Source organism: Coturnix japonica, unplaced genomic scaffold, assembly GCF_054131305.1.
Source record: "Coturnix japonica strain WE unplaced genomic scaffold, WE-NBRP24 Scf080, whole genome shotgun sequence".
In the NCBI taxonomy this organism is placed as follows: Eukaryota; Metazoa; Chordata; class Aves; order Galliformes; family Phasianidae; genus Coturnix; species Coturnix japonica.
Genome location: NW_028188983.1, coordinates 414,538 through 441,740, shown reverse-complemented (window position 1 = coordinate 441,740; position 27,203 = coordinate 414,538). Strand labels below are relative to the sequence as shown.

At 56.3% G+C, this 27,203-nt stretch overlaps 4 protein-coding genes and 1 long non-coding RNA gene across 8 annotated transcripts; 1 reads left to right on the top strand and 4 right to left on the bottom strand.

Moving 5' to 3' along the window:
- Positions 1-144: 144 nt before the first annotated feature.
- On the bottom strand, positions 145-4,852 carry BIN2 (bridging integrator 2). The gene is made up of 11 exons (XM_015887020.3): positions 4,602-4,852; positions 3,491-3,571; positions 3,055-3,109; positions 2,816-2,910; positions 2,631-2,726; positions 2,312-2,419; positions 2,158-2,243; positions 1,932-2,007; positions 1,745-1,827; positions 814-1,357; positions 145-384 (listed from the first exon to the last, which is right to left on the bottom strand). Exons 1-11 carry the CDS (start codon positions 4,674-4,676, stop codon positions 277-279), a joined length of 1,407 nt encoding a protein of 468 aa, XP_015742506.2. The 5' UTR covers positions 4,677-4,852; the 3' UTR covers positions 145-276.
- On the bottom strand, positions 4,852-7,212 carry CELA1 (chymotrypsin like elastase 1). The gene is made up of 7 exons (XM_085534293.1): positions 7,028-7,212; positions 6,730-6,830; positions 6,279-6,404; positions 6,044-6,180; positions 5,622-5,767; positions 5,392-5,541; positions 4,852-5,118 (listed from the first exon to the last, which is right to left on the bottom strand). The coding sequence occupies exons 1-7, from the start codon at positions 7,079-7,081 to the stop codon at positions 5,107-5,109; spliced, it is 726 nt and encodes a 241-aa protein (XP_085390419.1). The 5' UTR covers positions 7,082-7,212; the 3' UTR covers positions 4,852-5,106.
- A 1,119-nt stretch (positions 7,213-8,331) lies between these two features.
- On the bottom strand, positions 8,332-20,206 carry GALNT6 (polypeptide N-acetylgalactosaminyltransferase 6). 3 transcript variants are annotated; one of them, XR_014941417.1, is made up of 11 exons: positions 18,630-18,762; positions 15,169-15,725; positions 14,268-14,440; positions 13,588-13,737; positions 13,226-13,460; positions 12,010-12,127; positions 11,733-11,933; positions 10,738-10,847; positions 10,127-10,228; positions 9,417-9,569; positions 8,332-9,304 (listed from the first exon to the last, which is right to left on the bottom strand). XR_014941417.1 is itself a non-coding variant. In XM_032441095.2 (11 exons), exons 2-11 carry the CDS (start codon positions 15,654-15,656, stop codon positions 9,191-9,193), a joined length of 1,866 nt encoding a protein of 621 aa, XP_032296986.1. In that variant the 5' UTR covers positions 15,657-15,725; positions 20,079-20,206; the 3' UTR covers positions 8,332-9,190. The 3 variants fall into 3 exon arrangements, 2 of the variants coding, with proteins under 2 accessions (XP_032296986.1, XP_015742489.1); XM_032441095.2 differs by lacking the exon at positions 18,630-18,762 and adding an exon at positions 20,079-20,206 and having other exon boundaries at positions 10,738-10,869; XM_015887003.3 differs by having other exon boundaries at positions 10,738-10,869.
- Positions 18,603-26,579, top strand: LOC107325812 (TRAF family member-associated NF-kappa-B activator-like). 2 transcript variants are annotated; one of them, XM_085534292.1, is made up of 4 exons: positions 18,603-18,735; positions 21,829-22,050; positions 23,600-24,093; positions 24,427-26,579. In XM_085534292.1, the coding sequence occupies exons 2-4, from the start codon at positions 21,933-21,935 to the stop codon at positions 24,580-24,582; spliced, it is 768 nt and encodes a 255-aa protein (XP_085390418.1). In that variant the 5' UTR covers positions 18,603-18,735; positions 21,829-21,932; the 3' UTR covers positions 24,583-26,579. The 2 variants fall into 2 exon arrangements, with proteins under 2 accessions (XP_085390418.1, XP_015742488.2); XM_015887002.3 differs by lacking the exon at positions 18,603-18,735 and adding an exon at positions 20,214-20,363.
- LOC146751531 (uncharacterized) lies at positions 20,787-23,145 on the bottom strand. The gene is made up of 2 exons (XR_014941421.1): positions 23,023-23,145; positions 20,787-21,134 (listed from the first exon to the last, which is right to left on the bottom strand). It is a non-coding gene; the product is annotated as an uncharacterized LOC146751531 (long non-coding RNA).
- Positions 26,580-27,203: the final 624 nt, after the last annotated feature.

Genomic DNA, 27,203 nt, shown 5'->3' with positions numbered 1-27,203 from the left:
TTTGGTGCTGCAGTGCACCCCAAAGCTGCACCTTTGCAGCACGGAGTTGTGCATGGGGTGCTCCATCTATTGCTGCAATGCAAAGCCCCATATTTTGCTCTGGGGATGGACCTGACGTCCAGAAAATCCGACCTCCTCCCTCAGTGCATTTCCAGGTGCTGCCGCTGCCCCCTGCCTTTATTTCAGCTCTGTGTTGTGAAGCACATTACAGGTACATGCAGGCGGTCCCATAACACTGCTCCCCCTTCGCTGCCTGCACCGCTCTGAGCGTGGGGGTCACAGTGGGGTGAGGGACTCGCTGGGCTCCTGGGGGGGGTCACAGCTCACGTCCTGCTCCAGTGCTCCAGGTGTGTCCTGCTCACAGGGCCCTGCGTCCAGCCCCACCTGCAGGGATGGCAGCAATGCATGTGTGTGTATGTGTGTGTGTGTGTGTGGGGGGACATCCCCTGATCCCCTCATTCTTCCCTCCCCCCCTTCCCCAGACCCCACATAAAGCTGGGCTTCATCTCCTGGCCCTCCCAGCCCCAAATCCTTGATTCCATCCCTCCCCACGCCCCCCGTCCCATGTCCCTGCACCACACGGGGGCTCATCCATGGACCCCCCCAGGCTTTATGTTCTTGCATCAGCCTGGGCCCATCCGCAGACCCCCATCCCTGCACAAAGCTGGGGCCCATTCCCAGATCTCCCATTCCCCAGCCTCCTCTATGGGGTCTCTGAGCACCCCAGGGCACTGCCCCATGTCTCCATGTCCCCAGCGCAGCCCCCTGCCCTCCAACCCCCCCCCCCCCAGTGCCTGACCTGGGTTTGCTCACCTCCTGGGACACATCCATCCCCTCCGCGCTCTCCTCTGATCCCTCTGGGGATGAAGACCCCCACGCCCCCCCCACGGGGCTGGTCTCACTGTCGATGCTGTCCCCTGGAGCAGCGCTGCTGGCCGCAGTGATGGCCTCAGAGAGGATGATGGAGGCCATGGATGCAGCGATGCCCTCCACTGCCCCCCCGGCAGCCCCTTCAGCTTTGGGGTATTCAGGGCATTCGCTGCCTGTGGACGCCTCCATCTCTTTGGGGCTGAGGTTGATCTCACAGCTCTCCTCACTGCACTCCGACTCTGACTCTGATGTGGACCCCAGACTCACAGGTGAGGCCGGAGGGGGCCCAGGCACGGGGGCACCCGGCTCAGCGGGATCCTGTACTGCGGAGCCATTGGGGACATCCTCAGCGCCATCACTGCCCACCCCGGGGGACATCGGGGGCTGCTCTGCTCCTGAGGAGGGGTCCCAGCTGGGTGCCTTCCCCGGGCACGGGTACACAGCAGGGGGGCTGACGGGGGCTGAGATGAGCAGCGAGCGGCGGTTGCTGCGTTGGGGGAGGACAAATGGGGGTCAGTCCTTGTGAGACCCTAAATGCATCTCCAACCCAAATTCATCCCATTAGCTCTGAGCAGCACCAAAGCCAAAGGCACCAGTTCATCACCCAGCACTGGGAGGTGCTCAGCCCCAATTCAGCCCTATAGCACCCAACATCAGGAGACAATCAGCCCCAATTCAGCCCCATAGCACCCAATTCAGCTCCATTTCAGCTCTACAGCACCCAAAGTCTGCCCCAATTCAACCCTACAGCACCCAAGGAGGGAGGTGCCCATCCGTCCCCATTGGTCACAGGCAGAAATAGGGGAGGCCTTTACATCCACCACCCACTTTTTGGGGGAGGGGGCTCAGGGGCACCATGGGACCCCCCCGTTACCTGGGGACACCTTTGATGATAAAGACTTTGCTCGAGTGCTGCTTGTCCAGTTTCCCCATCACCTCGTAGAGGTCACGGTTGAGCTGTGGGGGGGAGAGAAACCCATCAGGTTAGGGTGGGGTTAGGGTTAGGGTTAGGGTTAGGGTTAGGGTTAGGGGGGTTCTTTAAGGGGGCTTTGGGGTCCCACCTTGCTCATCTCTTTGTAGAAGATGTCACGCAGGTTAGAGATGTTCTGGAAGATGGTGACGTAGCAGGCGATGCGGCTGGGGGGAGAAATGGGGTGGGGTGGTTTTTTGTGTTGTTTCCTTTTTGGGGGGGGGGGGAGGAGAGGTGTTGCAGTGCTGTATGGCTGCCTGCAATGCTTTTTAAGGGGGGATTTGGGGAGGGGGCTGAGGGCTGGGGTTGCTCAGTACCTCCCATACAGCTCAGGCAGCTCCTCCCGCAGCTCCCGGTTCAGCTCCTCAAACACCGACTGCGCTCTGTTGAACTCCTCCTCAGCCTGTGGGGGCCCAGGGGGGGTTATGGGCGTTATGGGGTCAGGGGGGCACAGAGCAGACTTGGACCCACCTTGGCAATCTTGGCCTCGTCCTTCTTCTTGGCGTTCTGCAGCGCTTCCAGGTGGTGCCGGGCGCTGTCGTAGTCCACCAGCTTGCGGCCGCGCTTGGCAATGCGCTCCTGAGTGGGACAGGAGAGAGATGGAAATGTGCCGTGCCATGCTGTGCTGTGCCATGCTATGCCATGCTGTGCCATGTTGTGCCATGCCATGCCATCCCCATCCCCATCCCATCTCATCCCATCCCATCCCATCCCATCCCATCCTTTACCACACCATACCATCCCCTGCCACCCCACCCCACTCTGTGCCACACAATCACACCCCACGTACCTTAATGTCCCCAAACTGTGCCAGGTAATTCTCCATCAGATGCAGCACTTGGTCGCCCAGCTTTGCCTCGTAGTCATCCCACAGCAAGTCATTGCTCTGCAGGAGGGATGGGGGTTGGGATGGGGGACGTGCCGGGCTCTGTCCCCATGGACTCATCCCAACCCTCAGGGGATGGTGGTGCTCACGTCTGCGATGGCCTTCAGCTCCGTGTGTCCGTCCCATTCAGTGCTGTAAATCTCCTGCAGCGTTTCAGCCACTTTTCGTGAGCTCTCGTGCATCGCTGCAGGGATGGGGGGGGGGGGGGTTGAAGAAAGTTGGGATGCGTGGTGAGGAAAAGCAGCTCAGGGCCTGAAGACCCCAACCACATCCCCCCCCCCCACCCGCTGCTCTGTGCTGGGTGTGCAAAGGGGGCTTTGCTCCGTACCTTTCACTGCAGAGACAAAAGACTTCAGGTCTTTGTAGAGTTTGTTGCCTTCATTCTGCAAAGCAAATGTATAAGGGGGGGGGGGGGGGCAGGTTGGAGCCCCTGGGGTGGGGATGGCTTTGAGCCCAAAGAGGGTGTGGGGGTGGGATGGAATGGGATGAGGGTGGGTTGGAAATGGGACAGGGGGGGCATTGGAATGATGGAATAGGGATGGCATGGGGGTGATGTGGGGGTGGAACGGGAATAGGGCGGGGATGGCACGGGAATGATATGCAGATGGCACGGAGATGGAGCAGGGGTGGGATGGGGATGGTATGGGGATAGAATAGGGATGGCATGAGGATGGAGCAGGGCAGTCACTGGATGACATGCAGATGCCATGGGGATGGCAAAGAGGGTCCCCCCGCCCCCCGTCCCCTCCTGTCCCTGGTGCCACCTGCTGCAGCTGGAAGTTGTGGGCGCTCTGCTCAAACTGCTCGTCTTTGGTTTCCACTGTTTTGCCCAATTTCTGCAGGACCTGGGATGGAAACAGGAGCATGTGGGCATGGAGAGGGGGCAAACTGCTGGTGGAGCCCCAAAGGGTGCCCAGGACCTGATTGGTTCAATGTGGGCTCAATGTGAGCCCACCTGAGCTGAGCTGTGCCCAAGGGATGCTGAAGTTCTGCACATCCACCAAATGCTGTTTATTTTTAGGGGAAATCTGTGGGTTTGGGGAGCCAAACCAACACAGTGTGTCCCTACTGCCTTCCTCTGTGAAATCCTATGGTGTGAAAACCTATGGTGTGGGGATGGAACAGGGATGGGGTGGGAAGGACATGGGGATGGAACAGGGATGGGGTGGGGATGGCACAGTGGGCGAATACTGATGCAAATGAAGCCCTGAAGTGCTGCCCCAGTGGGAATTGGTGACACTGCTGCAAGGAGGAGGAGGAGGAGGAGGAGGAAGAGCTGTGGGTGAAGGCCACCCAATGTCCCCACCACAGGAGCACGGAAGCGTGTCCTGGGTTGATATGGTCACGGAAGAGCTGAATTTAGCCCTAAGCAGGAACTGCGGGAGCTGCCCCTTCCATTGTTGGGGTTGAAATGTCCCCAAACCGCGTCCAATCGCCCCATTTCAGCCCACTTCCGCAGCCCTTCCCCCAGCTTCCTGCATTGGGCAGCACCCGCACAGCGGGGCCATCCCAGCACCGGGGTCTGCTGCCCCTGGGGGACATGGGGACAGTCCCACAAACCCCCATTCCAGCACCACCCACATCAGAAATACTTAACGGGGAGCAAACCCCACTTTTGGAAGCATTTTATGGGGCTTGGAGGAGCAGCTTGCAAACCTGAAGCTTTGCAGCTTTGTGGGGCACCCAACCGGATACCCCGTGAGCACCCATGGGTGCAGAGCAGCACACGGTGAGCACAGCCCACCTCACCCTGCAGACACCCAACCGAAAGGTGGGAGCTCAGAGCAGTGGGGCTGTGCCTTATCTCCTCCTTCACCTCCTTCCCTTCTCCTGCACCATCCCTTCTCCTTCACCTTCCCTTCTCCTGCCCCTTACCTTCTCCTGCGCCCTGCTGAAATGCTTCTGGACCTGCTTGGCGAACAGCCCTGCCCCGCTCCTGCCCTCAGCCATGGCTGCACTTGGTTGCAGGGCTCTGCTTGCAGCATCTGCTGTGGTTTGGTGTCTACTGCGGAAGTTCGAAGCGATGCATCCGCTGAGAACCGGGCACCCCCGAAGCACCCGACCACGGGGTGGGACGGGAAGGGGAGCACAAGCAGCCAGGCTGTGGCAACCCTCACACACGTTTCTGTTTTGAGTTTCAGTTTTGCTTTTTGGAGACACTTCTGCAATTCTTTGCTGCTTGTTTCCCACCTCGAGCACCATGGGGGGGGCGTGGGTGTGCTTTGACCCTACAGCACTGGATGAGGTGATAATAACAAGTCAGCACAATCTCACTGAAGAACACAATTTATTGATGCCAGTTTGGAGACATGAATGTTCCCAGCTGAAATGCTCAGTGTCCACATTCAGGGCTGGGGCTGGACTTCTGCTGCCGCTTTGTTTAGGAGATCACCTGGAAGGAGAACAAGGGCTGTAACCCCACAGATCCACAGTGCTCCCATTGAGTTGCTAGCACGGCCCCATTGAGTGCTCCACATCCCACTGAGAGCTTCATTCCCCCTTGGGTGCTCCATCCCCTATTGGGTGCCCTATTCCTCACTAGGTGCTCCATTTCCATTGAGTTCTCCATTCCCCATTGAGTTCTCCACACCATCCCAGTGGATAGAGAAGCCATGCAGGTCCCCAATGCACGACCCCACAGACAAAACAACCCCCATCTCCTTACGCTGGATATCCAGGAGATGTAGGCAGAGACTCGGGTGAAGACGGTGGGCTTGTTGCGCACGTTGCAGCCGTAGCGAGAGACGAAGCTGGTGACTCCATGTACTTGGTACACCCCATTGACAGCGCAGTGCAGGGGGCCTCCCGAATCACCCTATGGAGGGGCACCCATCAGAGTGGGACTGTAATGGGGCAGGGGGTGACAGCGGGTGATGGTGGGTGACGGGGCTGTACCTGGCAGCCGGAGCGCACGCCATCCCCACCAGCACAGATCATGGTGTTCTTGACAGAGGAGCCCCAGTAGGAGTAGCTGGAGCAGATGTTGTAGCTCACGACAGGCAGGTAGGCTTGCAGCAGCGCATTCGACAGCTGCCCATTGGCTACAAGTGAACAAGGGCCCGTTAAAACCCATAGATCAAATAGACCCCATAACACCCCCCAAAATATCTGCATGGCAGCATCCAGCCTTGAGCATCCCATAGAGCCCTCCAAAATACTTGCTTGACATCATCCATCCCTTGGGGGACTCATCCCGTGTCCAAAAGTGATTAACCTTCCCCGTTTTCCCAGATTCTTAATGAATTTTGGTGAGCCCTATAAAACCCATGAGTATTTTTGCATGGGTTGAGTGTCCCTGGGTTGCCCATAGCACTCACTGCTGGTCAGCCCCCAGCCGCTGATGTAGCAGGGGTAGTTGTTGGCCAACACGGCGCCCTGGCTGGGCAGCACTGCCAGCTGCACGTAGCTGTTGAGCGTGGCCGAACCCGACAGTCGGATCAGGGCGATGTCGTAGCTGTGGGGAGGACACAAAGGGCACCATAGAGAACGTGGAGAGACCCCCACAACCCTGCAGGGCTCCCTCCTGACAACCCCCCTCCCCGGGTGCGTTACCCCGCGGCCACGTTGTTGGGGTTCCAGTTGGGGTGCTTGATGATGCTGCTGACGCCAAAGGTCTGCTCGCTGCCTTCATTCCTGTTGAGGTAATGGTCACCGGCGACGACGCGGAAGTTCAGGTTACTGCAGAAAAGCAAAGGATCAGGACAAACAGTTATTGCTTCAGGGGTCAACACAGCAGGATGGAGGAAGGGACTTGGCCTATTTGTGTGCCTCTATGATCTTTAAGGACTCTCCCAGCCCAACCATATAGTTCTATAGCAAAGAGTCACCCATACAAGAAGATGGTTCCAGCGACCGTTCCCCATAGGGATGACCCCAAGTCCTTGACAGAAAGATCAGCAAGAGCTGCCACTCTCTGTGTGGGGACAGCTAATATTTTTCCTTTCTATTTTTGCTGGAAAAAATGGCATTTTCAGGACACAACGGGGCTCCCAATCCTGCTCACCTGTCTACGCAGTGGGCTGCTGTCAGCACCCAGTTCTGTCGGATGAGGGACCCTCCACAGGTGTGGTGCCAGCTGCCCCCAGAGTAATACTGGAGGGAGATCTGGGGGGAAACAGCACAAGGTAAGGTGTGGGGACAGGAGCTCCCAGGGAATGGGAACCTGAAGGGTACAGGAGACCCAAAGGGGATGGGAACCCAAAGGAGATGGGAATCCAAAGGGAATGGGAATCCAAAGGGAATGGGAAGCCAGAGGGGATGGGAACCCCCTGGGTTCATCACAGGACCCCAACCCAATCTACCTGTGAGGGCCAGGCATGTGATTTCGCCTCAGTCCCCCCGACCACACGTTGCATCCCATCAGAAACTGACTCTGCATGGCATCCTGTGGGAAAGGGACAGTGACAGTGACACCCATTGCTCCCCAGAACCCCAAATCTGAGAGCTCGTTAGCAGCTAACGACCCCATCGGCACAAGGACTCACCGCACAGCGCGAGGGCAGCGAGGAGCAGGAGCTGCATCATGGTGATGATGTGGCTGAGACTTCGCTGCACGCTGCTTTATAGGGGATGGAGAAGGAGGGATGGGAACCCCACAGGTGTCCCAACCCTATCGAGCAGCCTTGGTCCCTTTTCCAAAACACACTTGGCCATGAAGGTCAGAAGCCAAGAGCTAAAAGTACTCTCAGTGCAAGCAACCTACAGTAAACTTGTTTATTTTAACCCATTTTGTGCAATAGGGACAGGATGTGTTCACCTGCTATCAGCACAGCACACCTGCTTGGCCACATCTACACCTGGGTTGGAAAGCTCAGCTGGAGGGGGGGATGGCTGGTGACCCCCAGGGGTCCTTCTTGGGATGGGTGCTCTTCAGTGTCTTTATCAGTGATGGGATCAGAGCATCCTCAGGACACTGACAGATGGCACCAAGCTGAATGGTGCACTTGGAATGACAGAAGGAACCATTCTATGATCTTTAAGGACCCTTCCAACCCAACCACCCTATGGTTCTATGATCTTTAAGGACCTTCCCAACCCAACCATTCCAACGTTCTATGATCTTTAAGGACCCTTCCAACTCAACCACTGTATTGGTCCATGACCTTTCAAGACTCTTCCAACCCAACCATCCTATGGTTCCATGACCTTCCAGGACCCTCCCAACCCAACCACCCTATGGTTCTATTCTATGGGAGCAGCAGCACTCATGTTTTGCTCCACCAATGGAATGGGCACAGGAGGACAGCACTGGGCACACATCCCAGGTTCCATGAGCATTAAGACAACAACAAAACAAAAAAAGAAACAGGAAAGAAAAAGACGCAGCTGCTGCATTTCTGCTCTTATCACTGCAGAAAACACGAGATTTTGTGGGGAAAAATTGTCTCTGAATAATCGCTTATTTGCCTTTATCAGCACAGAAAGGCACACACAGCAGAGGCACAACCCAACTCTACCCGTGGCAAACCTGAGACCCCCAGGAATCAATGCAACAATGAGGCTTCAAAGGGGCATTTGGTCTGCAGACAATAAGAGGATTTCCAGGGTAATGGAACCAGAGCGGGGCTGGGGGCAGTTCTGGGGAGGAAACAGATCCAAGACGGGGTCTGTAAAATAAATCATCTCTTTATTTCAGGTCACGTACCCAAAGGTGGACCCTCCCCGTCTATCAATGAAAAGGTACCAAAATTGGGGTGGGGGGAGCAGTGGGGCTGGGGGAACAACAGGGACTGCAGTTGGGTGACCCCGGCATAGCACCCAGGAGCACCCCCCAGCCCTGCTCCTTCCTCCTGCTCAGCACGAGGACCAATGGAACCTCCCCAAGAAACAACGACCACATCATCATAATGACCAAAGTAATAATTACCATCTAATGTTTCCCCTACGATCAAGGCTGGGATTTAAGGCAGGTGACCCCACAGAGCTGCCCGAGGCCCCTCTCCCCAACCATGAGTGGGGACACTGGGTGCTGATGTGGGGCTGGGTCCCAGCAGCCACCCCATACATATACCAGGCTGCTCTCTATGGGGCTGAGCCCCCAGTCCATCTCCCACAGCCGGGCCAACCCCACTGCCCTCCTCAGGCATAGGGAAGGGGCAGCTGTGACAGCTTCTAGAACACCCCAAGGGCAAATTTGGGGTCTCTTTGATGAGTCCAACATGAGTCCAGCACCATCTCTCCCATTCAGGCACTAAAAGGCAGCACTGGGCTCCTCCACGACTCTTTTTGGGCTCCTCCATGATCCCCCTTTTAGGGTTCCTCACATTATCACCCCATCTCTCCACGGGGTTTGCAAAAGGCACAGGGCTGAGTTCAAGGCCAGATGTGAATTGCAGCATATTTAAGGCTTTTTTTTGCTTCTTTTAAATTAAAAAAAAAAAAAAGAAAAAAAAATAATATTAATAAGGAAGGGAAAGAGTTGGCTGCCAGTGCCCTGAGTGTGGCTGGGTCCCAGTGTGCTGCCATTAGGTGAAGGACCAGAGCTGGTGGGGGTCTGAGGGGTCGCAGGGGGCCATGGCTGGGTGCTTGCCACGAGCTGTCAGGCACATTCGGGATGCGTGGTTCTTAATGAGGTGGTCCTGGATCGGGAGAGAGCAGAACAGAGCCCGGTTCAGCTCAGCCCTCAGGGATGCACTGAGTGCATGGAGCTGGGATACAGCAAGGAGCTGGGATGCTTGCGGTGACTCTCACCTGTGTCAGCTCCCACTCCTCGTCGGGGGGCACACGCGTGGGCTGCCCACGGAAGCTGCACTCCCCGAGCTGCACCGGCCCCGCCCCCGCCCGCAGGCAGAGCTGTTTGCCCACGTTGTGCCGCAGGTCGCGCTGGGTCGTGTATTCAAAGTACTGCGGGGGGAGAGAGCAGGGATGGAGGAGGGGGGGGCACAGTGTGGGGGGTGCTTGAAGGAACCAGAACTCCATGCTGGGGAACACCCGATAAAAGAGCCCTTGGGGGAAAGGGGGGGGGTAAAATAACCCGTAGGGGTGAGAAACACGAGGAAATAACACTCGTGGGGGGGAGGAGGGGGGGAATAATGATAAAATAGTCCTTGGGATGGGGGGGGGGACGTGAGAAAATAGCTCTTGGGTTGGGAGGGAAATGGATAAGAGTGCCCTCAAAGGGCAGGAGGGGTGGGACCGGCTGAAATAACCCCCAGTTTGTGAGGGAAACACAATGAAATAAACCTCAGGGTGAGGAAAATGGATAAAGCAGCCCTGAGAGCAGAGGTAGGAAGTGATAAGATAGAGCTGGGGGGGGGGAGTGGGGTATAATTACCCCGGTGGTGGGGATGAAGGGATAAAGGAGCACTTGGGGGGGGGATGATGATGAAACAGGGTGGTGGCTGAGGGGGGCAATGAGGGGGGCTGAGGGGGCTGCAGAGGGGGGGGGGCTCTGTGCCCACCTGGTTGCCCCCCATCCCGTGGCACGGGTACATGATGAGCGGCTTCCCCCCGTGGTTGTTCTCCCCGACGTCCAGGCAGCTGTTGGTGCCGCTGTTCTTAATCTGCACGGGAAAATAATAACAATCATCCTTAAAAATATACATACATATATATATATATAAGCCTTTATTTTTAAATTAAATAATAATAATGATCGAAAAACATTATTAAAAGTATTAAAAGGGGCTGCTGGAGCTCAGCCTGGCTCAGGGCTGCCCCGGTGCCGCTGCAGCTCCGGCTCTCCGTCCGTCCCTTCCAGGACGTGGCGAAGAACCGCCGGACCGACAACGGGAGGCGAGCAAAGGTTCAGGAAACAGAACGGAGCCAGAAGCGGGCGGAGAAGGGGCGGAGAGACGTCAGCAACAGCCCGGAACCCGCCCGTCCCTCGGGGCGATGCGCCCGTCTGCGCCCCGGGATGGCACGGAGCTCCGGGAAGCGCCCGGCTCTTCCGCCCCGCTGTGGCCGCACGATGTTCCCCGGGGTCCCCGAACCGGCTCTGCTGGATTCCAGCTCCCAGCTGAAGCAAAAAGGCGTTTTGGTGTAAGTGAAGCCCTCCCAAAGCCGCACTTACTGCTCCGTACGAGGTCGGGTTGAGGTCGGGGACGAACATCTCCGGGTAGACGTTCTGCAGGTACCAGGTGAAGTTCTTGCAGTGCAGCCGCTCCCTCAGCCTGCGCCGTTCTGTAATGTCACCATACGTCTTCTATCGGCAAAGTCACGTGAGAGAATTAAACTGATCTCCGGAGCCAGCAGGAACCCCCCCATATCCCCCTCATATCCCCCCCCACCTCCCCCAGAGGCCAAAAGTTCCATCCTCCCACCCACCGCAGGACCCCGATGGGCACCAGAGCAAAGCTGAGCTGTGGCAGAACACGTTGGGGATGTAAAAGCGGCTAGGAAGCCTTACGGCCCAAAGGGATGATTTTCTTTGGTTGTGTTTCCCCATCTGCACTTGATTTCATTGCTCTAAGCTGAGCCTGCAGAGCTCTTGCACCTCCTGCTGATCAAACCCAAGCTCAGGGCAGGAGCTCAGACCCCAGGACCTGACAGGAGGGGCTGGAGCTGGATGGGCTTTAAGGACCCTTCCAACCCAACCATCCTATGGCTCTATGACCTTTAAGGACCCTTCCAACCCAACCATCCTATGGCTCTATGACCCTTAAGGACCCTTCCAACCCAACCGTCCTATGGCTCTATGACCCTTAAGGACCCTTCCAACCCAACCATCCTATGGCTCTATGACCTTTAAGGACCCTTCCAACCCAACTGTCCTCTGTCTCTATGACCTTTAAGGACCCTTCCAACCCAACCATCTCTGTCTCTATGACCTTTAAGGACCCTTCCAACCAGTCATCCTATGATTCTATGATCTTTTAAGGACCCTCCCACCCCAACCATCCTACTGTGGTCTATAAGGACCCTTCCAACCCAACCATTCCAATATTCTATGGTTCCATAACGTTTTAGGACGCTTCCAACCCAACCCTCCTATGGTTCTGTGTTCTTTAAGGTCCCTTCCCACCCAAGCATTCTACAGCAGTGAGACCCCCGCTGGTGTGTGGGTACCTCTCTGGCCATCTGCGCAGCCTGTTGGTTCCTCCGGTAGAAGATCTCCTTGTAGTCATCCATCCAGACCTCAGCCAAGCGGACTTGGTTCCTGGAGATGACCTGGGTGCCCTTGGGGAAGGTGTGGGGGCTCTTGGAACGGAAGACGTGGCCCACGACGGAGCAGGGGATGATCTCCAGCTGACCCCCACACTGCCAGACCTATAGGGATGAGACACAGGGGGTGAGCAGCCTTGGGACTGAGGCCGTCCCCAAAGCTGTGCCCCCTGGGGCTCACCCTGAAAGACATTTCCACGTTCTCTCCCCCCCAGATCTCCATCTGGTCGTCGTAGGAACCAATGTGCTCAAAGTAGGACCTGGAGATGGCAAAGAGGCCACCGGCAAAGGTTGGGGACCTATAGGAGAGGGGAGAAAAGAACCCATAAGGCTGGAGGGTCTCCATCTGCAGAACAGGTTAAGAAAACACCAAAACTCAGATCTGAATTATAAGGGACATGGCAGAGGGCAGCAGCACCCCACAACCAGCTGTGAGCCAAGCCCTACATGCGGCCCCTCATGCTCCCATGGCCACAGCAATGGGGCACCATAGGGATGGAGCTGCTGCCAGGAGGGAACAGCAGGGACACGGGGCAGCGTGGCACTGAGGGGCCTCACTGTGTTGCCTCGGGATCCAGAGCAAAGCAGGGTGGATTTGATTACAGAAAGCCTATGGCAGCAAAGAAAGGCAGAGATTAGCTCAGTGACCAGGCACCCCATTCACTCCTCTGGCTTTTCTAATCTGTTCCATCTGATCTTTAGAAGGGGGGGGGGGGGAGGCTGGAACAGAAACTTGCTTTTATTCAATAGGAAGGGGAAAAAAAAAGGAAGACGACAAAAAGGAGCTCAGCTCTCCTCCAGAGAGGAGCAGGGGAGAGATGAGACACTGCTGGGAGCCAGCAGGGCTCACAGAGAAAGGGACCTTTATTGGGGCCGGGACGTCTCCCGGGTGACCTGTGCACAAAGCCGGTCCTGCTGGACAGGATGCGGCCGCGGCCAAACACGGTGTCGGGTGTCCCCATATGGCAATGGGGCTCAGCAGCTGGAGGAACCCCATTGCCACTGCAGGACATGGGGCTCCCAGAGCCGAGCTGTCAGCGGGCAGCTGTTATTATTATTAAAATTGGGTTGGAAGGGAAGAAAGAAGGAAAATCAGCGCAGCTTAATACACAGCATCCTGCTCACTGCTCTGCCAGCTCAGTGCCACCCCATGCCCAGGTAGCCACGCTCTGTGTAGTGCCCCATGGGGAACCATTGATCCTCTTGGCCACCAGGGCACACTGCTCACTCATGGTCACCCTGTTGTTCAACCAGGACCCTTCTCAAGGTCCTTCTCTGCAGAGCTCCTTTCCAGCAGCTCAGCCCTTGATCCACACTGCTATATATGGTTTCTCCTCCTCAGGTGTAGGGCTCTACTTTGGCACAGAGAGGATAAAACACCCCATATTCAGGCTTACTTGATGGGGACAGTCTCGTCCTTCCTCCTCTGCCTCTCCCGGGGCGGCACGACCTCCCATCCAAAGGTGAGACTCCAATCAAAGTTGCCCCTGCTGTGCTGCTTGCCATACTGCACCGGCTTGGAGAACTCAAAGGTGTTGAGGTCTATGGTGGTGATGTCGGGGCTGACGACAGCTGTGGGCTCCTCGGCGATGCGGGACAGGAGGGGCTCCAGCCACCCATGGAAGCACTCACCTGGAGCACGGGGAAGGGTGAACCCACCTCACCAGCATCGGCATCTCTTCAATGGGATGTGCCAGAACTGGGGGCTGCATCCCGACCCCGGGGGCACCCAGAGGGTGGTGGGGAGGTGGACACTCACAGTGTGCATCCAGGAAGGTGAGCACCTCGCCGCTTGCCACGCTGGCTCCCAGTAACCGAGCTGTGATCAGCCCCTTCCTCTCTGCCTGCCGCACCACCCGCACTATCTGCAGCTGCTTCACGTAGCGGTCCAGCTCATCCTTCAGGTATTCTGGGGGAACAGAAGAGGGTGGACAGCCTCAGGGTGAGCTCAGCCCCTGCTCCTGGTGCCCAGCAGCACTGCAGGGTCCCTTGCAGGGGGGTAATGGATGGGGAGGGTTGTCCTGGGCTTGGGTTTGGAGTTCACTGGGGTAGAATGGGAACTGCCACCCAGGTCACCCCATGAATGCACAGGGATGGCAGAAAACCCATCAGAGAGCAGAGTGCAGATGCTCCAGGTGCAGAAATCCCTTTGTTTTCCAGGTGTGGCTTTACGCACCCTGGGAGCTGCTGCAGGCGGAAGCAGAGCACGAGGGTAAAGTCTGCTCCTCTCCCATCACCTCCCCGTGCCCATTCGTTTGCTTTGGGTGGAACGAGTCATGTAACCAGGTGTGACGTGGGACAAGCAGCCGGGCTTCACCCGGATGGAATTAAAAACCCAGTGGCGCTCGGGGCTTCAATAGGAAACAGCTCAGAAAAGCCCAGGGGAGTTTTGCTCCCTACACCCTCATCCTGCAGCCCCACAGCAGCCCCAACACGCACCGTCCGTGCTGGCGTCGTCCACGAGGATGATCTCCTTTAGCAGCGCAGCGGGCGATGCGTGCAGGACGCTGTACACCGTGCGCAGCAGCGTGGACCACGCTTCGTTGTGGAACACGATGACGACGCTGGTGGTGGGGAGGGGAGGGCAGCGCTTGAACTTCTGGTCGATGCACCTACGGGGAGGGGAAGGATCAAAAACAAGGGGAGAAAAAGGAGGATTTATGGCGGCCGTGCACCAGGCGTGAAGGAGCAGCGGGGTCGGCGTGCCGGAACAAAACGCTGTCGTCCCCCACCGCGGTGTTCTGCACGGAGGGGCAGCAGCACCGGCAGCCCCCGCGGCTTTGCCCCTTTGATTTCCATTTGGGTTTACCTCTTTTCTCCCCCTCCTTTTGCCCCCGTCGCCTCCGGTCCAGTGAATGACATTCCCATCCCACCCCGACCCGGTGTTCCCCCATTGTGACCGCTACACCTGCTAGGCACGGATAATCGCCAGCCACCACGGCTTCTCCCTCCTATTCAGAGCTATTTTTCTCCAGGATCCCCCCCCTCAAAAACCCACCCCCGACCAGGCAGGGGTTGGGGCCACGCTCTAATCCGACCGGGCGGTGCTGAAGCCGCTTCCTTCACCCCCTGCCTGGGGCTGTTCCAGTCCGCTAAGAAAACAAAAAGTCAGCTTAGGGCCAGGCTGGAAGAAAGGAGGGGAGGGAGGAACCGGGGGGATGGGGTGGGGAGTAGGGGGTGGGAGATGCTGAAGCCGGGAGCAGGTACACAAAGCTGCTGTGCCATTTCACCCGCTGCAATGCAAAATCAAGCATAAAGCAGACAGAAACTGGGGAGAAATTTGCTATTCCTGAGGTGCCAGCCCCCCCAAAAAAAGTGGTTGGGAGGAGGGGGCTCTTACTCCGGCGGGCGGCTGTCGGGTCCCAGCGCTCGCTGCAGGGAGATGCGGTCACTGGCGAAGGCGTTGAAGCAATGCTTCTCATAGCCCCGCTCCTTCTCCTTGCTCTCCTCCGCCGTCCACTGCTCTTTCTTGAAGGCTTTGCCATCAGCTCCAGGGCCGGAGGGGTCCTGAGGGGGCCGTTCCAGCAGCGGGCGCAGCTCTGCTGCTGTATAGAAGCCGGGGGGACAGGAGCGAGCGCCATGGGGCGGCTCTTCTGGGGGCACCGGGGCCCTGATCTGTAGTTTGGGCATAGAGTCACGGAGGTTGTGCACGGCGCCCAGCATCAGGTCGATGACCTGGTCCTTCCCATCCACGATGTTCTTCAACCAGGGCTCCTCGCGCTGGTCGCCGGCCCCGACGTCCCTCTGTAGGATGAAGAGGAAGAGGAGGAAGACGGCGCCCACCAGGGCCACCTTCAGCGGGCTGTAGCGGCGGCGGAGCAGCCTCATGCTGTCTGCAGCACTGCGGGGCACGGCTCAGGGTCGGGGGGTCCGTGGGGGCTTCATGGCTCCGCTAACCTGGAGGAGAGAAACACACAAGGGGTTAATTCACCCTGCATGCAACCTGCAAAGCGTGTGCTGTCAGTCGAGAGCAGAGCATCTCCCAGAGCTCCTCATCACCTGCACCCTGCAAACCTGCCCCGAAACAGGTTGGGAGGAGGCTGCAAGATGCAAAGCATCATCCCCAGCAATGCCCCCCACCCTGCACGCAGCAAAAGGATCAACGCGCAACGAAGCTAAAACAGAAAGGAAAGTTTACTCCAACATTTGGGATGCACGGACTGAGCCGCCCCTCGGGTGCTTCTCCTGCCTGGGAAGGAGGACACAAGCGGATGGGATCGCTGTGAGCTGTGCAATGGGAGCAGCAATCCCAGCAGCCGGAGCTCTGCCCCATCCGCAGAACCATTCCTCCCCGCTGCTCTTTGTGAGCCGCCGCCACCGGAGCATGGAGAAGCTCCACGGGAGCCATTCACCGCCATCTCCTCCTCCTCAGGATCACCCCCTCCTTCCTCCCCCCCCAACCCTTTTTCTTTCTTAAAATGCTTTGGAAGCTGCTCAGCCGCCCCCCAACTCCCCCCCAACACCCCGCTGTCAACTTCAAGGGCAGGGAGCTCAGTGCGGGGTCCCCATTCTTCCATGTCCCCATGAGGTTTAGGGGCGGGGGGAGCGCAGCGATGCATTATAGGGGAGGGGGACACTCCACCCCCGGATCAACACGGTGTTCAGGTTGTGCTTTATTGCCCAACACTGAGGGCAATAAAGGCAGAATTAAGGGGGGAAAAAGAAGAATCTCTGCTCAACCCCCCCCTGAATGTCTGTTCATGTATTGTTTGTAGTCTGAGCTCCCCACAACTTCACCCTCAGAGTTCCTGGAGCTCTGTGTGAGTGAATGCACTGTAGGTGAAGAGGAGGATCCCAATCCCCATTGCCTTGACCACACTAATGAGCACCTTGTTATCTGCTAACGAACCTCAGCGCAGCCACCCTGGGGAAGGCACCGGGCAGCTCACAACAGCTTCAACCCCAAAGGGTCCCCATAGGAACCGCACTGAGACGTGGGACGTTTCCTCCCCCTGCTGCCCCCCGGGTCCCATAGGAGCACAGTGACACCGTCACACACTCCCTTAGGGCTGAGTCACCCGCAGGGCGCGTCCCAGGGGTGGGCAGTGCCACGAGGACACATTTCCAGCCCTACATCACACAGCCCCTCCTTCCCACTGCCTCCATAGAGCCCCCCCTCCTTCCTATAGCCCTTCCAGAGTCCCCCCCTTGGCCAACCCCAACCCCAAACCTATCCCCAGGATGCACGCAGCAACACGTGCAGTGAAAGCTATGAAGCCTGTTGCATTCAGAAGAGGGTTTTAAAGGGGAAAAAAGGGGAAAGAAGAAATAAAGGGGAGAAAGGGGTCACCAATACAGTCACAGTCACGGGTGGCAGCAGGACAATGCCCACGTGATGGGACAGCAGCTTCCTCCTCGGTGATGGAGGGAGGAAACCTTGAGGTTGAAACAGAGATATTTTCTGCCCCCCCCCAAAAAAAAAATAGAAGAAAATAAGCAATAATGGGAGAGCAGCAAAATGATGATGGTGATAACAAACTGATAAGAAGGCAGAGACATCAATGCAGCAGACACAGCACAGCCCCACTGCTCCACGTGGCAGCACGGCCCTGTTGGCTGCGGTGCCAATGGTGTTTGGGGTGGCAAACAGCCAGGAGATGGAGCAGCCCCATTGATGGGATTCCACCCCCCCAGCATCATCATGGGAGTGTGGTGGAATGTCTTTAGTTTTGAGTAGATTGGGGAAAAAGGAGCGATGCTGGAGGGGTAGGAGAGGGTGTGAGTGCTACGGGGTGTGAAGGGAGACCCCAGGGATGGAATAGGGTGGGAGTGGGATTGGGATCAGGGAGTGAGGCATGAAGACTGGGGACCAAGTACTGGGAAAGGAGGACTGAAGACTGAGACCAGGATATGGACTCATGACCAAAGAATGGGGACAAAGGACTGAGACAGGGACCCAAGGATCAGGGAATGGGACCCATGATCAGAGACCCAATATTTGGAGCAGGACTGGGACTGATGATCAGGATAGACCTGAGCACCAAGGTTTAGGACCAGGGAATGGGACCTGAAGATCAGGAACACAAAGAAAGGGACTTAAAGACCAGGGACCTGATGGGACCCTAAAGAACAGGGACCCAGGATACCCTAAAGACCAGGATCTGGGGATCAAAGACTGAGGATCCAGGGGGAGCCAAGTAGCAGAGACACAGAGGGAACCCCAAAGATTGGGACCAGAGGAACCCTGAAGATTGAGGACCCCAAAGACCAGGGATCTGGGGGGGACCTCAAAGACTTCAGACCCCAAAGACTGGGGACCCAGAGGGACCCCAAAGACCGAGTATCCAGGGGACTCCAAAGAGTGGGACTAGGGGCACCCCAAAGGCTGGGGACCCAGGGACCCCAAAGACTGCAGACTCCAAAGACTGGGGATTCAGAGGACCCCAAAGAAAGGAGACCCCAAAGGCTGGGACTTAGGGGGATCCCAAAGACTTCAGACCTCGAAGACTGGGGACCCAGGGGGACCCGAAAGACTGGGGACCCCCAAAGATGGGAGCCCTGGGGGACCACAAAGACCGGGGACCCTAAAGACTACAGACCCGGGAGACCACCAAGCCAGGACCGGGACTGAAGACCCAAAACCGAGACCGGGACCAGGACCGGGATCCGGAACAAGGATCCGAAAACCGAGAGCCCAAGACCGGGACCGAGCACCGAGGAGCCACAACCGGAACCCGAAACTGAGACCGAAAACTGGGACCGAGCGAGCGGGGACCCGAGAGCGGGAGAGGAACGGAGACTCAAAGCGACACCAAAACACGAACAGCGGAACCACAAACAGCCCCGAACCGCCCCACTCACCCGCTCCGTAACAGCGGCTGCTGCGGGTCCGGGGCCGCAGGTGTCGTCCGGGGGGCGGAGCGGGGGGCAGAACCGCAGCCGGTACCTGCCTCGCCCCGGGCCACAGGTGCGAACCGCGCGGTCCTAACGCCGCCCTCAGCAGCGGAGAGATGGGGATCGAAGGGGGTCTGAGGGCTGATGGTGGGGGTCTGGAGGTTGGTGGGGGTCTATAGGGGATGTGCAGGGGGTTGGACTCGAGGTGGGGAACTGGGGGGGGTTTGGGGAGAGGCAGAGATGCTGTGGGGGTGTGGGGATTATCGGGGCTCGGCATAAGGCTGCTGGGAGGGACAGGTGCCCTCTAGGGGCGTGATACAGGAGGTGTGGGGAGTGAAGGGGATATGGAGGGGACAACAAGGGGTTTCCACTTGGAGTAATCCCAGATACCAGTAGGGACTCCCTGCGGAGAAGGACCTGGGGGTCCTGGTGGGTGAAAGACTGAACGTGAGGCTGTGTCCCCTGTGATGGAGCACAGCCCTGAAGCTGCTCTGAGCGCCCCGTTTCCTTCTCCTCCAGCCCCACGTTTAACACTAGGTGGTGGTATCTCCATGAAGATTCCAACTGGGGGATGGTGGCTGCTATAGCAGGGAAAGTGCCGGGGGAAGCAGGGAAAGTCTCTGCTGTGCTGAGGACTCCACGTTAAAGCTGAGCGGGCTTTAAGGTCCCTTCCAACCAGAGCCCTTCTGTGGTTCTATGATCTTTAAGGACTCCTCCAACCCAAGCCATGCTGTGGTTCTATGATTCTGTGGGGTGAAAGAGTTGTTTGTAGCCCCTCCTGAGGATGTGGCCGTGCCACTGTGGCAGGTATAAGCACAGGCAACCCCATCACCGATGGCTTTCAGTGCATGGAAACAATCACACAGATGGAAACGAGCTCTAAGCCCATCCAGCCCAACTCCAACCCACCCCACCAAGCCCACAGACCACGTCCCCAAGTGCCACATCCCCACAGCAGGATGGTGACCCCCCCCCCCACACACACCTCCCTGTGCCAACACTTGGCTGCATTTTCAAAGCAGAGGATGAGAATCCCTCCATGCAGCCCAGCAGTGGTTGAGATGCACAGGGGGGCAGAGGAGGGTGAGAAAAACACTGGTTGGGGAAACCCCAGGGGCCTCTCCAGGCTCCCAAAGGCAGAAGACACGAACGCTGGGAGGGTTTGAATCTCCTGCTGAGCATTTTGTGTTGGCTCCTGAGCTGTATGGGGGGATTTGAGGGATTTGAGCTGGGCTGGAGTGAGAATTACGTTGGATTATTGGGATGTGAGATTGAATATTAGCTGCCTTACAGAGGATCAGTCGGGCAGGGCTTTGTCGGCATCACAGATGTGCAAATCCCCAACACAATGAAGCACCAACACGTTGCTTGAGAAGGACAGGGGGAAACTGAGGCACAGAACAGACAACAGCTTACCTGGCACGGAGCAGAGGAGAGCCCAGACTCACCACCATTGGCCTTCAGCATTGCCTGCCGGACTCCTGAGAGCTAATTTTAAGCCCTGGGTTTTGCTGCCTGTAATTCACTGCTGCTGTATTTCCTGCCTCGCTGCTGCTCTGAGGTTTCGCTCTGAGCGCTGTAAAACTGAAGGGAAATTCCCTGCCCCGGATTTTATCTGTTAGAGAAGCTCTTTCAGTTGCACTCAGAGGCCGATGCTGAGCTGTGGCTGCTGGAACAGGGGCAGGAGGGTCCCCCACCACTGTAAGTGTGCTCCCCAAACTGCAGCCCTGGGGTTTCATGGGGTCCCCATTGGGTTATGTGGAGGGATATGGGGTGGGGGAGTTTGGAGGGGGGGGTGGGGGGTGGGATTTTTTGCTGTATTAAAGCAACCCCAGCACTGAGGGAGGATGTGGGTCGTGCCCCTCTGAGCCCTGATCACCTGCACCCCCAGATGCATCTTTAATCCCAATTTAGGAGATGCTTCTCTGGGTTATGGGAGGTTAAGACCCCCCGTCCTCTTAACGACAAGGTGGTAATTTGGGGGGGGAAATTAAACTGTGGTTAACTACTGAGAAACCAGCAGGGCTCGTATAAAATCAATATGGGTTTGTTGGGAACGGCAGCTCCAAATCACACACTTCTTAATAATTAATTGGCACGGTTATATATAACTCCGAGACAAAATATATCCTCTTAATCTTTAATTAGTTAGCTGCTTTGCAGGTTGGGACTGCTTGGTTTTTAAGAACCAGCGGGGGCCCAAAGAGCTGAGAGCACAACGCAGCCCCCAGCACAGCTCGTTTTGGGCTGAGAAGCACAGAAAACCCTTTGCTGATGGTGACCTTGCCATGATGTCTGCAGCTCTCTTGGTGCTGGGAGCGTTTCCTTCATCTCCATTGGGATTCCTGCCCTTCACTCCTCTTGGGGAACCCACGTTGCTCCGGGTGGCAGAGGAGACACCCCCAAAGCCATCAGCTGAGCCCCTAATTACAGCAGCAGGGCTTAAATTCGCAGCTCTGAGTGGTGGTGAAGCTGGAAAACATGACAGGAAGCAAAGCTGATTTGCATGTTTATGCTAATTGCCATTGAACAAACCTTTCAAATCAAAGCGTGCGTTGCAGATGGCTTGCAGATTTACACCACGCTTCGGCTTTATTTATTATCCTTCAGACTGGTAATAATTGGTGCAATATGGGAAAGCTGGAAAGTCTGTTCCACAATACAGCTGTTAAAGCAAGGAGGAATGTATTTCCAGGAGCAGCTCAGGGCTGAATGACTGAAGGGATGGGAGCTGTGCCCCCCATGCTTGGGCCTCCTCCCCCTTTGGGGTTCATTGCTGGGAGTTTGTTTGCTCTCATACCACTGCAAAAAGAAAGCATCATGGAATCACAGCATATCTGGGGGCTGGAAGGGTTCTTAGAGACCACAGAACTGTGGGGTGGTTGGATTGGGAGGGAACATAAAGGTCTCAGAACCTTGAGATGATTGGGTTGGAAGGGTCCTTTAGGATCACAGAACCATAGGGTGGGTCCTCACAGCCCCCTGCTCTGGGCAGATCCAATCCCTCCATCAAGAGGCCTTGAACTTCACTGTAGGCTGAGAGATGGAGAAGCCCAGCTCAGCAGTCGGGTTATCCCCTCCTTTGGACAGCATCACTTCCCTTTTCAGCTATTTGATTTCTTTGAAATCACAACAAAACTGCAACTACAACTTCTTTCCATTGCAGTGAATCACCGACATCTCCAGAGATCCCACAGTAGGACGGAGCGCAGCGCATCCCCATGTCCCCTCCTTGCAGATAACACACAGCTTCTTCCCTGACCAGGAGTGATGGAAATAGGTGAAATATTCCTCCAGCTGTGCCAGGAGGTGGCCAGGCTGCGGGAGCTGAGCTCCAGGCAGAGAGAGCTGCTGCAAAAGCTGAGCACCAGGAAGGGCAGCACTGTGGGTGAGCAATGGGGATGGGGATGGGGGGAGGTGATGCTGAATTCTTCACTGCAAAGAGCAGATCCAGGCTGATGGAGAGTATTTCAGCCTCTAACCTCGTGCTGGTGAGAGCTTTGCTGCTATAAAGGGCGTAATGAAGGAGCTGGATGAAGGCACAGCTCCTTGTGCTGGCTGCCAAGGCGTTTTGGCTTTGCCTTTGCCATCCAATGCATGGCCACGTGTGTGTGTGTGTGTCTGCTGAGAGCTGTGCTAAACCACGATTTACTCTGGGCAGAGCAGGGAGGAGCTGTGCCAGATGGTGCCGATGGCCTGGAGCCTTTTTTGGAAGCAGACATGGTGCTGGTGCAGCCTCCAAGGACCCCACTTTGCCCATGCAAATCCTCTCACCCAGCCCAGCAACCTGCGTGGCTTTCCAAGCCATGGCTCTCCTATTCCCCACCGTGCTCTGGATGCTCATCTGCTCCCCTCCAACACTCCCATTAATGAATCCCGCGGGGTCCTGCAAGCTTTTCCCAACCTTACAGGCTGTTTGGTGCAATCAGGAGGTCTTTGCCCGAGGAAAGAGCAGCCACGTGCAGCTTTTGCAGCCCTGTGGTCGCCTCATTTCCCTCACAATGAAGAGGGTGAGTCTGCAGCCTCGCCCTCTGCACGGGGCTGGAGCTCAGATAAACATCTCCAAGCAGCAACCGGACCAAAGCCATCACGAGAGGACGCAGAGATATCATCTCCCATGGTGGGGCAGCTGATGCTCTTCCTCCAGCTCTCAGCCTTCTCTATCTCTCCCCATCTACCACTTCATGCTGGCCCAGCCTTGTATTTCTTGCCATCCCCTGGCTGCAGAGGGGGGGTAGCGAGCTTTGCTTGCCCACCCCTTGCAAATGAGATAACACAGGGCTGTTTCACTATAGCACAAATAGAGAACAAAGCAAAAGGAAGGGGAAAAAAACACGGATGGGATGCAGCCAAAACTCACCCATCCCTTGGTGCAACGCCTCTGGGTTCCAAAGGACCCCCCCTGGCTGCTGAAACAACGAGATGGGGATTGTTAGGCTGAGTTTAGTGAGTGCTGGATGAGTTGGCACCAAAAGGCAGTAAAAGGAAATTGTTTTAGTTTGGATGCTAATTTAGTTATTTGTGGTGGGGTAGAAAAATTAGTCAGCTTGCTGTAATGTGTTGCTATATTTGACAGTCTTTTTAGGCTGCTTTCCCTTAATTGCGTATCTTGTGGTTATCGCTGGAAGGATGAGGCTCCCAGGTTAACAGCAATAGGATGAGAGGTGACGGCCTCACGTTACACCAAGGGGGTCAGGTTGGGTGTTAGGAATGATTTCTCCTCTGGGGGAGCAGTGATGTGTTGCTATGGGCTGGAGCAGCATCCCTGGGGGGTGTTCAAGGAACTGCAGAGATGTGGCACTTGGTGGGATGATGGGTTGGGGTTGGATGGGTTGGGGTTGGACTGGATGGTCCAGAAGGTCTTTCCCAACTTTAGTGATTCTCTATGGAATTGCAGAGTCCCAACACTGACCTCTCTGACTTGCTTTCTTTCCAAGACATCCCCACGTCGCTGCCCATCCAGTGCACTGAGGACGCTTGGGCAGAGGGAGGGGAGCATCCAGCTGACAGCCCCCAGGTGCATCCCAAGGCCCCGCAGGGCTCTGCCCACCCTCTGGCCCCACCAAGTGATGCCCACACGTTGCCTGGTGCTGATGGGTGGTACCCAGAGTGCAGTGACCTCAGGGCTGGGAAAGCTGCCCTCCCAGGGGCTTTTATCAGCAGCCAGGAGGGGAGGAAGGAGAAGATGCTGGTAGACACATGGCTGGAGGACTGTAGGATGGCTCATACCACCAACAGCCCTGAGGAAGAAGTGAGAGCTTGCTGCAGCCCACAGGAATTTGTGGCACCGTGCAGTGAGGCCACACGCTCCTTCCTGACTATCCTGGACCTCTATGAAGCCCCAGAAACACTTGGGAGGGAGGATGCTCCCAACGACAGCGCTCTGCCTGCTGCAGAAAAGGTGCCGGTGGAAATCCGAGGACCTCTGAAGGTAAAAGCTACTGGTTGTTGGCCTGGGTTATATTTAGAAGCTGTTTTCTTCTTAAGGAGAAGGAGAAGAAAGAAAGAAGTGGAAGCAGTGTCTGTATGGCTGAGTCCTAATGTGCCTTATCAGATGATAATGGCACAGGAGGAAATTAACGCTGCTCTCCAGTTGGCCCCATACAAAAGCACTTTTCTCACACTCTGCCTTGTGGGAAGCAGCGGGTGATGGGAAGAGCCTTGTAGGATCCTGCAGTGGGTTTGGGGGTCCGGGTTCAGCTGTGGGCTCGAGGAGAGGCTGTGTCTGCATTCCCACCACCCCTGTCCCCTTTGCTCCCTGCAGACCTCCTGGACACCGGGGTGGATGCTGGAGGATGCCGCGCTCGGACCAGGCACAGCCGCGGCTGCTCAGATATGTGACATTTGCCAGGAGACTTTCCCTGCGGACACCACAGCTCAGGGTGACTATTTAAAGCACGTCTTAACCCATATGAAATAGGGCTGTAGGACTTTGTGCTCAGGAACCTACATCTGTGCAACTGTGAGCGGCACAACGAGCTCTGGACCTTCATAAGATGCATCTACAGCCCCATTCTATACCACTGGGGCTCCTTGACCTGAGCATAACCAAGACCTTAACTTGATGGGGATCAAAACAGGGGCTCTCACATCATGGTGCAGCCTCCCCATTGGCATCTCCAGCAGCTCCAAGCTGCCTCCTGTGGCTCCCTGATTCAATTAAGCATCATTGTACAGTGTGTTGTGCTCTTCTATAGGGCCTGGAGGAAAATATCAGCCTGCAGCTTGCAGGGTTACTAGGAGCATCAGCTCTGCATCAAGAAGGGCCATAAATTCATTGGGCATAAAATTGTTGCAGCCATCCAGACTTTGCCAGAAGGGAGAAAAACCGACCAGGTTCCTCCTGCTCTGAGAGCAAGTCCAGTAAATTTCATTTAAAGACTGTGAGCACAGATGGCTTTTCTCAAGAGTCAAAGCAGTTGTGGCAGAGGGCTGAAATCTATGAGCACTTTGTGATGAGCTGTGGGTGTGTGTGAGTGGCACAGTTCACATTAATGGGAATAGATTGCAGAGCCCAAGGAGGGACAACTGCATGCACTGGTGCAGGTCAGGGGCTGAGCTGTTAGAAGGGAGAAGGACCTGGGGGTCCTGGTGGCCAAGATGGCCAATAGTGGCCAACGTGGTTGTCCAATGCTTGACCATGAGCCTACAATGTGCCCTGGTGGCCGAGAAGGACAGTGGTGTTCTGGTTGACCATCTATTGACCAATATTGCCTATGGGTCAGCAGTGTGCCCTGATGGTGGACAAGGCCAGTGGGTGACCAGTGGTTGACCAACAGTTGATCAAAGCTGGACCTCAAGCCAACAGTGAGCACTGGAGGCCAATGGTTCCCTGTGGGCACTGCAGTGCTGCTCCTCTGCTCTGCACTGGGGAGGATCTGGGGCTCTGTGTTAAATCACTCTGGGCTCCTTTATGGTCAGGCAGACCTTGAGTTGTGCCGTGGTTCTTTGCCTGCGCTCCTTTCCTGGTGACTCAGGCTGGAGCTGAGCTGTGCAGGTTCTACCCCCATCTAACTTCACTGCATGAACTTTCTCAACACGCTTCACTGTATTTTTAGACGTTACGGTGCAATTAGTCACCCCCCCCTCCCAGCCAGATGGTCCACGGTGACACAGGAGCTTCTTTTTTTAATCCCACACTTTCCATTGGTGTGAGCTTCCCAAATAACCTTAAGTATAGGGTGTTTGTTTTAGCTGCAGGGTGGGCGGTGTGATTGTTTTCCCCAGGTCAGCTCACCGGGGCTGAAGTTGGGTCATTTCTGGAAACAAATGGCAGATTGGTGGCAGTTTCCAGTAAGGAGAAATTGAGGCTGGATTGGAAAATCAAGCAGAATTACGTCTGCTTGCTTTCTTGCTGTTGGGTGCCTGCATTGGGCTGGGGGTCAGCACGTCCTCCTGTGGCTCTTGGTTTCAAAGCAGGGCTGGGAGAAGGAGGTGTCACCTATTCCCAATGGAAACCAAGCTTTGAAACTGCAGCTGGATAACAGATTGGGGTGGGAAATGATCAGTTGTTGGGTTTTCTAATGAAGGATGCTGGGCTGTTGGGGGGGAATTGGGACATGGGCATCCTGGCCATCTATAATCAATCATTCACATGCTCTAGACAGGACCCAAAAGCAATCAGGATCCCACTGGGCACAGGAAGGGGAATGCAATGCCTCTAATGGGGAATGTGGTGAAATAGTTACATTTCCTCCATCAATTAAAACATATTCCTTGAAGGAAAGGCGCTGTGCTTGTGCCCAATCCCCCCCCCCCATTGCTCCCCATCCCCAGGGGAAGGGATTCACCTCCCCACAACCCACAACCTGCGCTTCCAGAGAGGGTAAGGAAACTGCTAATGGCTCTGTTAATTAATAACCGACCCTCTGTTTTCATCTCCTATTAATGGAAAATAAATGTTTTCCTTATCCTGGACACGAGCTCAAGGAGTCTGAAGCTGGGACACGGAGCAAAGGGCGTTTCCAATCAATTAATATCACCAGCAGGGTGTTACGTGTGGGATCTGAGAGCAGTGTCTTGGTCAGGGGGATTTGGGAAAGGGCTTTTTGCCTTTAGGATTTGCCATTGAAAATACAGCAGGGAGCAGCAGAAGGGGGGTAACGGTCTGTCCCCACAGCAGGGGTTTGCCAACACTTCTGCAAATGCCCAGTGTCTGGAGGGGAATTTTGGTGATGCTGGAGGAGAATTAAAGGGTGACGCTGTGGGGGTGATGCTGAAAAAGGGGGTGATGCTGGGGTGGAATTGAGGTGCTACTGGGGGGGGTTAGTGATGCTGGAGGGGGAGGTGGTGCTGTAGGCAGGTGATGCTGGGGGGGAGTTGGGGGTGATGCTGGAGATGAGGTGATGCTGGGGGAGGTGAAGCTTTAGGGGTGAAGCTGGAGGGAGCAGGGGTGGCTGCTAAAGGGCTGGGGGGCAGGAAGGGAATTGTTGGGGGCAGGAACATGAGGGGGTGATGACGGTGGGGGCCTCGGGGGGGCGATGCCGGGGAGCATCGGGGCCATGCCGAAGGGGATCTATGCGGGGGGACCCCGGGGGAAGG

What these genes read in the sequence shown, in the direction of transcription:
- BIN2 (XM_015887020.3), bottom strand. Translation starts at nt 4,676, where the DNA reads ATGGCTGAGGGCAGGAGCGGGGCAGGGCTGTTCGCCAAGCAGGTCCAG. An exon ending in TCAGCAGGGCGCAGGAGAAG is followed by an intron (nt 3,572 to 4,601) that starts GTAAGGGGCAGG and finishes TTTCCATCCCAG; the next exon opens with GTCCTGCAGAAATTGGGCAA. An exon ending in TTTTGTCTCTGCAGTGAAAG is followed by an intron (nt 2,911 to 3,054) that starts GTACGGAGCAAA and finishes CCATCCCTGCAG; the next exon opens with CGATGCACGAGAGCTCACGA.
- CELA1 (XM_085534293.1), bottom strand. Translation starts at nt 7,081, where the DNA reads ATGCAACGTGTGGTCGGGGGGACTGAGGCGAAATCACATGCCTGGCCC. An exon ending in CACATGCCTGGCCCTCACAG is followed by an intron (nt 6,831 to 7,027) that starts GTAGATTGGGTT and finishes GTTTCCCCCCAG; the next exon opens with ATCTCCCTCCAGTATTACTC. An exon ending in GCGTGCGCTCCGGCTGCCAG is followed by an intron (nt 5,542 to 5,621) that starts GTACAGCCCCGT and finishes GCCCCTCCATAG; the next exon opens with GGTGATTCGGGAGGCCCCCT.
- GALNT6 (XM_032441095.2), bottom strand. Translation starts at nt 15,656, where the DNA reads ATGAGGCTGCTCCGCCGCCGCTACAGCCCGCTGAAGGTGGCCCTGGTG. An exon ending in CACCTTCCTGGATGCACACT is followed by an intron (nt 13,461 to 13,587) that starts GTGAGTGTCCAC and finishes CCCGTGCTCCAG; the next exon opens with GTGAGTGCTTCCATGGGTGG. An exon ending in ACGTGGAAATGTCTTTCAGG is followed by an intron (nt 11,934 to 12,009) that starts GTGAGCCCCAGG and finishes TCATCCCTATAG; the next exon opens with GTCTGGCAGTGTGGGGGTCA.
- LOC107325812 (XM_085534292.1), top strand. Translation starts at nt 21,933, where the DNA reads ATGGAAATAGGTGAAATATTCCTCCAGCTGTGCCAGGAGGTGGCCAGG. An exon ending in CAGGAAGGGCAGCACTGTGG is followed by an intron (nt 22,051 to 23,599) that starts GTGAGCAATGGG and finishes TTTCTTTCCAAG; the next exon opens with ACATCCCCACGTCGCTGCCC. An exon ending in AAATCCGAGGACCTCTGAAG is followed by an intron (nt 24,094 to 24,426) that starts GTAAAAGCTACT and finishes TGCTCCCTGCAG; the next exon opens with ACCTCCTGGACACCGGGGTG.